Below are 11177 nucleotides of genomic sequence, written 5' to 3'. Positions count from 1 at the left end.
ATAAAACCAGCACATCAGCTCACATGTAAATACAGATTTATTGTTTGTAAGAAACAGCCTTCAGTAAATACTATTTAAAAAGGAAAAACCTAACAACCTGCAAGTACAAAAGGGGACAAAAGGAGAGTGAGCGTGTGAGCATACAAAAGATAGAAAAAGAAAATGAAAGCAGTTGTGGCCATTGGCCCCACAGTGTACAAGCATCTCTCTGCAGATTGTTCCAGAAGGCCACAGGAGGCAATCAAGCCCACCTTCACCTTTCACACCAGAAGAACATGGGGTTGTTCTAATGTGCATTCCTTGGCTCAACCTCCCTTCAAATAATAATAATAATAATAATAATTGAAGATCTCAAAACTACAAAAACACGCACACACAACAAAATGGATTTTAAAAACAGGAGTGGGAGGTCAAATTGGCACAGAATACACCACACCGGTGCAACAGGTAACACCAGGAGACATCAGCACCTCCAGAAGTTGTTAATGTTGAAATGATTGTGCTTAAGCAAGACGTCCTTCCATTTTAAGTCCCAAACAAACATCAATGGAAGGAACTTTTCTTACTAAGTCTCAAAAAAAGATAAAGAAAATAACCTGATATCACAATAACATGGACTCACATGATATTGTAGAGAGAAAGAACTTGGCCAGGTTTGACCTGGGTTGCTACTGCACTGGTCAAAAGCAGTTAAACATATCTGATTGCAGAGGTATGCTCCCTGAAGGGGAAAAATAAAAGATGGCACACAGATGAACCAACATTTCCTTCTGATACATTCCAATGAAATTAACTTCTTAAATAGTCAGTGAAATTAACACTAGAAAATTATACTCTTTTAAAAGGCAACTAATTAATATCGGACATCCGTAGTATGAGCAGACACCCTGACATCTATCGGGAAAGGAAAAAAAAAATAAAAGCAACATTCAAAAGCCACACCACTCCAGTCTTAATTAGGGGACAGGGATCAGATTTAATGAGGAAACACTTGCAAGGCAGTTTCAAAATGGGTATAAAATTCTCCAACTTGCTGGCCTTTGTACAAAGACTGGCAGTATTTCTTTTGCAAAGGCATATTTCGGCCAAAGAATGTACCAGTGACCACTGATTCTAGTTTGCTATGAGAAAAACAAAAACACATGCCCAAGTCTTGCATCATCTTTCACAATGCATCAAATGCTTTGGCAAGAAGGCTTTTTTTCAGTCCCATGATTGGGTGTCTCCTAACCTGACTGCTAAAATTGCTAAAACTGCTACAAATTTCTGACGAAATCTCCAAGAACTGCATTTAATGTTGACAAGGCAGACAGGTTGAAAGGGGAGGAACTACATTAACCAAGCTGTATGGGCCCAAAAGATTGAAAGCAGAACACATGATGGTACTTCTGCATACAAAGTTAAGAACCACTACTGTGATAACATCATTCTGTGTGAAAACAGCAAAAACATAACAAGAACCTTTTCATGATTCATACCAGAAATTCATAAATGTAAATCAGAAAACTGAGGACAAAACTTAAAAGATGAGTGACTCTAGGTTGACTTAACATTGCAGGTCCAACTGAAGTTGATACTGTGATCTTGCGGGAAAAAAAACAAAAAAAAGGAAGAGAAAACGCAACAGGAAGTTGAATCTTACAGACAAACAACCCTCTGCTCTCATCAGGGGGCGGAACTTAAGATGGTGGTCATCTTGTCCCTGAGCTCCACACTGAAGGCCGGAGAGCTGCCAGAGGGGGGTTTTTCAAACTCAGCTCGTCACTGCTGCATGGTGCTAGAGCGTGGTATGATGCAACAGTTCATTTGGAAAGACTAGTTCCCAAAGGCAGGGTGCGTTCGGGATTAATTTCTCTTTTAAACAGCCGTGGGGCAGGGTGTCCAGAAGAAAAAGGAGGTGGTTGGTGGTGAGGGGGAGTGATGCTGGGTCCAGTTTGAGTCATTAAAACTCCTCCTGGTCTTCTGACTCTGCATCCGGTATGACAAAGCCCTCCTGGGAAAAAGAGGAGAGATCAATCAAATGGGGAAACAGGATTTAGCTGATAACCATGTTAGTTGATTGACACCATGAACGGACATTGTAGAACTGGAGAGGGAGGAAGTATAGTACACCCATTAATTTCAATGGCCCATGCTAGACTAGCTACTTCAGTCAAAAGTTTGAAATTCACCGCAACCATCTTTTTCAAAATGGCGTTTCATGGAGCTAGAATTAGCCAATTAGGTGCCACATTACAGATGGAGTCAACAGTGTTATTACTGCAGAGTGGTGGTTGAGCTGGCAATTTCCTGCTGGGAGCAGGATATTGTCAGCTGAACCACCAATCCACACATGACGATTTGCAGCCATCGGAATTGGGACACCTAATTGGCTCGATTCCAAAAAATGGTACCAAAAGTGAGCATGTGGCAGCCAGCTGGAATGCTAACTGGCTAAAGCTAACCCTCCAAATCCTGAGCCCCTGGTGGAGACGGAGACGGACACTCCTCCCCCCCCCCAACCCCGACAACTTTTCAGCTGTTAAGAGTAGGACCAGACCCTTCCCCTGATGCTGCCAAGACCATATCCCTCAAGTTCAGCTGCCCTGTGCCCTGCTAAGAATTCCGTCAGCCTACAAAATCCCTAGCAGATCAATCAGTAAGGAATGCTTTAATAATTTAGGTGTTCACAAGAACAGTTAAGCTGAAGTTGTAGCAGTTAGCATAAATACCAATGCAATACTGAATCCTGCACAGAAATGGGAACAGGAATTCTTCTCACAATGTAGAATTTAGTTTAGCACTGACAGCCCATATCTTGCAAACATAGTTTGACATTACAAGATCATAGTGTGACATCTCAAGATATGACATTATGAACCAATTTAAACAATTTCCATCCGATTCTGGTTTCTACACACCCAACCACCACACACACAGTACAACAGCAAAGAACTAGAAAGTAGTCAACTACACTTGTAGACTAGCAAGTGTCTCCCATAATTGAACATTCCCTATTTTTGAGCCTTAGTACTTTTAATGAGCCTATAGTGCAATATGGACTAAGCGGTTAGGCTACTAACCATCCAGTCTTAAGTACGTCACTCACCTCAAGTAGCCTAGGTCAAGCAAAGTGCAGGCCGAACAGGAACCAAGAGAGGCCTTAGCCTGATTTTATTCACTGTTAGTCACCTGACTGAAAGACTGATACCTGTGCTGCTCTAGGTCAAACGGAAAAAAATCACATCAATTTGCCAACTTAAACAGCAACAGTGTTACTATGCCATGATGTGGTACAGCAGCCACTGTCCAGAATCTGCTTTAAGGCCTTCACTTACAATGTTTCACGATGAAAGTCAAAAATTGAGGCCAAGTTGCCTTTTTACATGTGGAGGGATCAGTCAAAATGTATTATGGCATCAATGCAGTATGGCATCAATGCATAAACTAGAAAACACTGAGGTATCCTTTAAACTGTGTTCAAGTCCAAATTACACTCGGTTTACAACACCCTGCAACTGGCTACTAATCCCTTAATACATGAAAAAAAAATAAGAGACGTGTTAAGTAGCCTGCATGAATGCTGTAGCCCAGCAACAGGTAGCTCGTGAGCTACCAGTAGTTCCCCACCTGTTTCTAAGTAGCTCTCCAAAAGGTTTGAGGAAAAGGTTCATAAATCTGATAACCCAGTCACTTGGGAAACACGTTCAAATTCTACAAAGAGAGAAGGTAAATGTTCAGCGGTTTTGGGTGGAGATCAGCTATGTAAATACATGGCATGCTTAGCCTGGCTCCGCCCGTCTATGTACTTCCGCTCAATCAGTTGAAGTCAGAGTCTGGTATCATCAGACTATGGCATGCTACTATTAATATAATAGCTCTTGGCCATGTCCATGTAGTCAAAGTAGCTCTCGGAGAAAAAAAGACTCTTGGCCATGTCCATTTTGTCAAAGTAGCTCTCGGAGGAAAAAAGGGTTGGAGACTCCTGCTGTAGCCTACATCCGAATGAATGAATGTCTTGTTCATTTACGACCTTTCTACATGTTACACCTCAGCTAATTCCCATAATGTGGATGAATAAGCAGCTATGAGGCTACACTTCAATAACTCATTTCCAATCCCTTCACACACTTTTACTACATCTTTATTTTCTATAAAACAATATTTACATTATCAAGCAGCTTTATTTTTAACATCAAACTATACTGCAAACCAATTTCTTGTCCAGAGGATATTGCGGTTCTATCTTGTTTTGTCATGCTGTATTTTGCCAGCTGATGGACTTGGTATTCACTTGCTCTGAAAATACGGAAAGTCAAAATTTTAAGCAGTACAAGATGGGACATCCTCTACAAATTCCACAAAGATGTTACCCTTTGGAAGACAGCAAGTGAGGTATGCATGACTCAGCTCTCGCATGTACTCATTGATGCTAGGAAACCGTTCAAGTGGTTTTCCTTTATGATCAATTATTAAACAGTCAACATCTCCGTTAATTGATGCAGGTCAACAATTTCTAAATGTCAGAAATCTATAAAGACGGGGCCTATATGATTACTCAAGATAACCACAAGTTCTGTTTGTTTGCTGTAAAAGCAGCATAACACTTCTGAGTAGCAAGTATCAATAGAGCATTTAATGAAACATGACTGCTACCCATTGAAGACCATTGGTTTGATGGCCACTGAAAACAAGACCGTTGTAGCCTGACCTCCTCTAAGGTAGAAGAAGGGTTGAGCCATGGATTTTATTCATGATGAGTGCAGGGGTACTGCTGCACCTGTTCTTACAAACAAAATGACACCTTCATGAAACCTTGGTCATCAGTGATTAAAAGGTATTTGGCATAACACCATCAGGGTGCCACCTGCTGCATAGAAGATTCAGCATAGTGCAGGTTCAGTGAAGACTGTTTATCACATCTAGCCAATTTAATGCCAGTGTTGCCATGAAGAAGAATGATACCAGGTAGAGATTAATTCATTCACAAAATCAGCAAATCTACACAACAAAATGGCACAAATACAACTGTATTCATACCATGAATCTGGATCAGCCTGTTAATGACAAAAGCATACAAAAATGGACATAAAATCCAAGAAGACTGCTGTGAGCTCTGGCCATTCACAGAATGTCACCGGCTAGATATTGGACATCAAAAGTATTTTCAAATGCAGATTAACCATTGAAGAGGCTTGAATTTGCCATTTTCAAATGTGTGATGAACCTTTAGAAACCTTTTTTTTTCTAAATTTGCTCTCCACCTTCATATGTGTGCATGACTTTCTATTAAGCCTCTGGGTTCGCATGCTTCTGAAAAATCAATGCTTACAAAGACCCTTAAAGCAAGGCAATCAGCAAGGACACGTAAACCAAATCAGTGTGGAAGAACCCAGAAGACTAGTCTATTTATTTCTTTTAAACTAAGAAACTGAAGGCCGTTTGTAATCACTACAGGCCTGACCAGTTAACTTGCTTACGACCCGACCTGATGCCAAACTGCACTAAAATTCCATGTGGACCATATAGTTTTTCCTATTCCTATAATGTATATATGCTCTTGGGAAAAAAAAAAAAAAACATGTTCTTTCCAATCATGTATGCAAACAGGTGAGGGGTAAAAAAAGTTGACATTAGGAGAACCGTAGCGCAGTGGTAGTGTTGGCGACAGGCTCAGTGCCCATGAGGACCCAGGTTCAAGTCCGGCATAAGGTCATTTCTCAAACCCACTCACCATCTCTCTCCCTCCCTCAATTGCAGTCATCATCTCACTATCCTGTCAAATAAAGGGAAAAAATGGGGCAGCCTTTAACGATGACAGGAGGTGGTTTGGACTGCTTTGTACACAACCAATAGCTACCCTGATGGGGTTAGTATTAAGCAATTAGAACATGAATTATCTTTGAAATAGAGTAAACAACTGCATTCAAAAACTTTGTCTACACGTTTGCTGTACTTCCAAAGGTATTCAGTAAGAGCTTAATGAACAATGGAAATTTAATTTCACCAGTGGTGAAATAAACCAAATGTCCAGATCTTTTCTCAATTGTGAATTGGTTTAGTGTCAGCTAGGCTAGGGGTCACACCCAATCAGAGGTAGAGAAGGGTTGGGTCTCTACTACTTGTAGTCTTCCACCACCCCCTAGTTGGATCTGCACAAATATCATAAGTGACCTATTCTTTTATACCAAAAAGGTGAATTTCGCTGAAAAAGGGAACGAGTTTGCATCTGTCTCACACCATGTTGGGTGCTTGGCATGTGCATACATCAATCATGGAGAAATAGGGAGAAGATATGGGTAAACTGCCACTTCAAGTGTTGCTCTGGGCCAAACCCAAACTCAAAACTTGGCAGGTTGCCCCAGGCTCACCCATTCTGCCCCCACGGGGACTGTATCAGTAGCATGAGTTAACTAAAAACAATCTTAGTCATCACACTCACATCTGTGGCATAGAGAATATCCACAATCCTCTGGAGCGTGGGGTCCCCTTCTCCTTCCTTCTCTTGGCAAATGAGCTCAATGTTTCTCAATTTGCCGAAATAAAAGTCCCTCTCCTTCTCCATGTCCTGGATTGTTGATTTCAGTAGATTAAGCTGTGTGAAGAGAATTTTTACAAACCATTAATAAACCTGTGATTTAAGCCATGAAACTACAGCATAAAAGGGTGGGAAACATTAAGCATGTGTTCAATGGCAGGTGGATGTACCTCCTGGACAAGCTCTGCCCGCTCCTCATCACCACTGCCACCTGGCCTCCTTGCTGAGCCAGGTGCCATCTTGGGAGCTACCTTAGCAGCAGGGCGCTGGGGAGCTGCAGAAGAGCAATCAGAATTGATATGTGGAGCAGGGGAGGTCATAATTAACAATTCTCAAAATGATGCCATTACACAAAATGATTAAGCTATGAAAGGTAGGCTATTTAGGCTACAATGGCAAAGTAAAATATACAAATATTTTGCCACTGTAAGGGGAGCTTGAGTCACCAAAAAAACCTGAAACTGATTGCTTTAAAGTCTAAAATGCCGGTTTGGCTATTCATAGATTCAATGATCTGCCAAATTTTGAATCTGTATACATTTTTTTTATAAAATATGTTCATGGCAAAAATGGATGCATGTGATTTATTTTGATTAATTATGTAATTAAATCACAGAGTACGTAATTAATTAGATTTTTTTTTTTTTTTAAATGTTTAAAAGCCCTAAAAAGTATGCCATTATACATTCATCACACATGAAAGTTATTAACTAACCAATCCATCTAATTAACTAAATCACAAAGTTGTGAAAGTTTTCTTTATAATAGGTGTGTGAAGCAGTTTCAATCAATCTTGGACATTTTGCTTTCAGGCAGTGAGTTACATCAGTCAGTGAAAACTACTCATGTGGGAGGAGATGGATATTGTATTGTATGGATATTAAAGGTAAACTTACCAGCAGCCATAACTTTCTTGGGCTTGTTTAGGGCTGGCACTGCCGGACTGGACACAGGTGCAGAGTCCTGACCCTGACGCGCCTCCACTGGGTCATAATCTTTGCCGTCATAGTTGGCGTCAAAGAATTTTTTAAACCACTGGACAAATTCAAAGTTGTCCTGGAATTTGCCTTTAACCAACTTGTCCACAGGGATAATCTGGAGAGAACAGGACATGAATGTGACCAGAATGCTAGAAAACACAGACTTCTGACTTGATGTGCTACACAGTTTGGTCTCCAAAACATACTGAGGACGGGAGTAGTCCATTCATAGTGCATTTGGGGTCAGGCTGAGATCACACAGATTAAGCTCCCATATCCTTCTTGCATAATTGACAGCGTAAACAAGGAACCGTAATCAAGGCCAACATTTGAATGACAATTAATTACAAAACAGAGCCCCGTCTGTCTGGGATGCCCATCTGACTTGTTCCTCTGTCTCAGAAAATGTGTGAAAGAGCAAAAGAATATCTCAGATCATTTAGCCAGAGCTACTCTGTGATAAACACAATTAGGATGCTGCTGGACCATGAAGACCTATAACTGACATCATAAGGGCCCTTCAGACAGACGCAAGCAAATAGGACATTGAGAGTGCACACAAATAGGACATCAAGATCAGAGAACATTTAACAGAAGCCCTACAGGCAGTGCAGATGTCTGAAAAAGGGCAGCAAAAGTAAGCAAGTCTGACAAGTCACACAAATTCTAAAACATAATTGTATTCTGCCTTAAGAGGTGCACGTGAAAAGCTTAGATTATAATGCACTCAAAACACCAAGCCAAACATACACAACATACAACTGTCTTAAGCAGACGCAAATGCATAGCTGAGCTGAACTGTGAGTTGTTTCACAGTGCTTACTAAAATGAATACAGAGGTACAACTTTGAGGGCATTCAGGTGAGATATTTGTAAATGAGCTTTACAGGTTTTTACATTTGATTTCAAATACTAGTGTAATGGTGACTGAAATAGCACTCAACTTACTTTATCAACACCCATTCTCTTGAAACCAGCTTGCAGGACCTTGAAGTTATGAATGTATTCATGCTCTAGTTTGGCTGCAAATTTAACTTTCTTCAGAGGCACACAGCCAGGGAACAGCATATCCATAAACTGGCAGTATGCGGCACCTAGAAAAGTGTATTTATAGGGGAATGAATGACATGAGAGGGCAATATTATGTACAATTCACAGAGAAGTAATGTAGATCACCAACGCAAAATCACTTGCATCCTGAAAACATCATCAGTGCTGACCATTCCTAGATCATTGGAGTTCATTACCACCTATGTTGTCAACCTTCCTGGAAGCCTAGTGTCTCGCTTACCTGAACACAGATGCTCAATCTTGGTCAGGTTGAGTTGTAGGGACTCATTGATCCACGCCAGCATATCATGGCGACTCAGGTTGTCGCTGGTCACAGAGGTCGAGTACACATTCACCGCCATATGTAAGCTGCAATATAGGAGCAGAGAAAAAAATAACTGCGATTAATTCAAGGCAAGACTGAGAGCAAGGTGCAAAGCCAATTCTGTTCGACTGCTTAAGTAGTCAGATATGTATTCCTCCATGCGGTCATTGCGAAACATTAATATAACCTGCGGTTGGACAGAGACGAAAAACATTACCACTTAATGATAATTGCTTGTGTTGTGCCTTTCTGGCATTGGCTCACTGCGCACACGATTAGGCTACTTCCATGGGGCATGTGTCAATCATCAGGATACTCACTGGTTGTTCAGTCTAGCTAGATTGCTTGCTAACTGAAGAGAAGACATGGTGATGTAGCCAGCCAGCTAGCTAAATGGAGCGGATTATTATACTCGTGAGGCCGACTAATGACGTTGAGCCGGTTTAGGACAGCTGGGGCATTCATTGGAAAGAGGGAGTTGTTCAACTTATTCGACGCAAACCGCTGGGCTAAGCCTAACGGTTGGACATATTTCTAACGAGTTAACTTTAACGTGATGCTAGCTGCCCAGCTAATGATGATTATAACTACCGTTACGTTAGCGACCCAAGTTAACATTAGCTAGCAACGCGGAGTGGGTGGCTAATCTAAGATGCGTTATGATTAGATACAGACTCAACCCACTGCAACTAGTGATTTAAGGTATTGCCACTTGGTAATGGAACGAAGATGCAGCCTGTATTAAACTGTAAGCCGTTACAAAAAGGTACAAAAAAATTCCCCACCCTCCTGTTAGCGAACTTAGCTATCTATAGCTAGCTCACTCACCTACATTCAGTCTAGAAGGCTAATGCTAGATAGCTAGTTTCCTAATTCAAGATCAGTTTGTACACATGCTAAAGTCGCTTTGATATCGTCCAAACGCATCCATTCAGTTTTCGTATCATTGACCTCAACATCACCTGTATTTATTACCTGGTTGTTGTAGATGTGTCAATTTATGTAAAGAAAAGACACTGTTCGTTCCTCTCTTAGTATTTCTTGCCGGCGGGTCTTCCTGTGATACATACAGCCGGAGATGCTATATACTGCGCGGTGTGTTTGCGGCAAATGGCGTCACCACGTAGCTGAGTAACGTAGGTCTGAGCATGTTCATAGGGTGCGGCATTTTTTCATAGGGTGGTTCGGTTCATGCAGAGCCATAGAGAGAATTTTCTTTATCACTCTGGGGTGGTTGACAAAATGGGTTAACTTGTAATCATGACCATTCCATTAGTCCACAGAGATACAAAACATAACAAGGAACACAAATAAAACATCAGCAATTCTCCTTTTTCAACTGATAGCGTACAGGCTGCAACTCGGCTATAGATAATAGTTTGTTTCTGTGTAATTGTAATTTACTGTGCACACTGCACTGTTATAGGATGTTTCTTCTTATTATTCCGCTGATCACTTTTTCTTAATTTGAACTTAAAGTGTTTGTAAAGTTGATACTTTTTGAGATATTAACAAAAAACAAGATTATAATAGACTTTGCATTGCCGACTACATCATAAAAAAGCCAATTAAACTGAGTTGCACCTGTTCTAACTGTCAACTGCTTCTTGACTCCCTTTCTCTCTGTGTCTCTTCATTCAACAATAATTGCAAAGCACCTTTATGGCGTCAGTTAGCTGCCTTAATTTTGTGAGCGCATAAAGAATGAAATCGATCGCAGATTCAGGAATAGAGCGACAAAAATTGAGGGGTGAAAAATAATCTTGTGGTGAATAAAACTGTTATCACAACTGTAGCAATTATGATTGAGGGCACAGAAATGACGTTCGCATTGGGCCGCTCACCGGCTCTGTCTTCTGCTTGCTTTCGCTTTCAAACTTTCTATGCTCTCAGTGTAATTTCTCCAACCGGAAACACGTCATGGATTAAGGCTCCATCAGACGATCACCCTGTGTGTCAATTGAACTGAGAATTGAAACTTCTAATGTGACTGTAATTGATAATTTATTTAATAATGTATAATTCAACTTAACATCAATAGCACTAGCCTGTTCTTGTTAAGCAAATCATCTGGTGCACTTGATGGGTGTCTATTGATGGTCTGAGCTGGTGAGAGGCCCGATGCAAACGTCATTTCTGTGCTCTCAATCATAATTGTTACAGTTGTGATAAGTTTTATTAACCACAAGATTATTTGTCACCCCTCAGTTTCTGTATTTACACTCTCGATTCCTGAATCTGCGCTTGTTTTCATTCTGTATGCGCTTGCATAATTAAGGCAGTTCACTGACGCTATACTAAACCA

General features: G+C 40.8%; 1 protein-coding gene across 7 annotated transcripts; it reads right to left on the bottom strand.

The window, feature by feature from the left end:
- Positions 1–19: 19 nt before the first annotated feature.
- mapre1b (microtubule-associated protein, RP/EB family, member 1b) lies at positions 20–10002 on the bottom strand. Of its 7 annotated transcripts, none has more exons than XR_006033044.1 (9): positions 9848–10002; positions 8789–8916; positions 8446–8591; positions 7414–7612; positions 6688–6791; positions 6422–6574; positions 5714–5755; positions 3610–4278; positions 3007–3200 (listed from the first exon to the last, which is right to left on the bottom strand). XR_006033044.1 is itself a non-coding variant. In XM_042099415.1 (8 exons), exons 2-8 carry the CDS (start codon positions 8907–8909, stop codon positions 1943–1945), a joined length of 816 nt encoding a protein of 271 aa, XP_041955349.1. In that variant the 5' UTR covers positions 8910–8916; positions 9848–10002; the 3' UTR covers positions 20–1942. The 7 variants fall into 7 exon arrangements, 5 of the variants coding, with proteins under 5 accessions (XP_041955349.1, XP_041955351.1, XP_041955352.1 ...); XR_006033045.1 differs by having other exon boundaries at positions 3007–3195; XM_042099415.1 differs by lacking the exons at positions 3007–3200; positions 3610–4278 and adding an exon at positions 20–1993.
- Between the last annotated feature and the right edge of the window lie 1175 nt (positions 10003–11177).

Source organism: Alosa sapidissima, chromosome 7 (genome assembly GCF_018492685.1).
Source record: "Alosa sapidissima isolate fAloSap1 chromosome 7, fAloSap1.pri, whole genome shotgun sequence".
NCBI lineage: Eukaryota > Metazoa > Chordata > Actinopteri > Clupeiformes > Clupeidae > Alosa > Alosa sapidissima.
The sequence above is the reverse complement of the archived record's forward strand: the minus strand, read 5'-3'. Positions and strand labels throughout refer to the sequence as shown.

Coding starts and splice junctions, on each gene's coding strand:
- mapre1b (XM_042099415.1), bottom strand. CDS start 8,909: ATGGCGGTGAATGTGTACTCGACCTCTGTGACCAGCGACAACCTGAGT. Junction 8,592..8,788: donor GATTGAGCATCTGTGTTCAG/GTAAGCGAGACA, acceptor ACACTTTTCTAG/GTGCCGCATACTGCCAGTTT. Junction 5,756..6,421: donor ATATTCTCTATGCCACAGAT/GTGAGTGTGATG, acceptor TTTATTTGACAG/GATAGTGAGATGATGACTGC.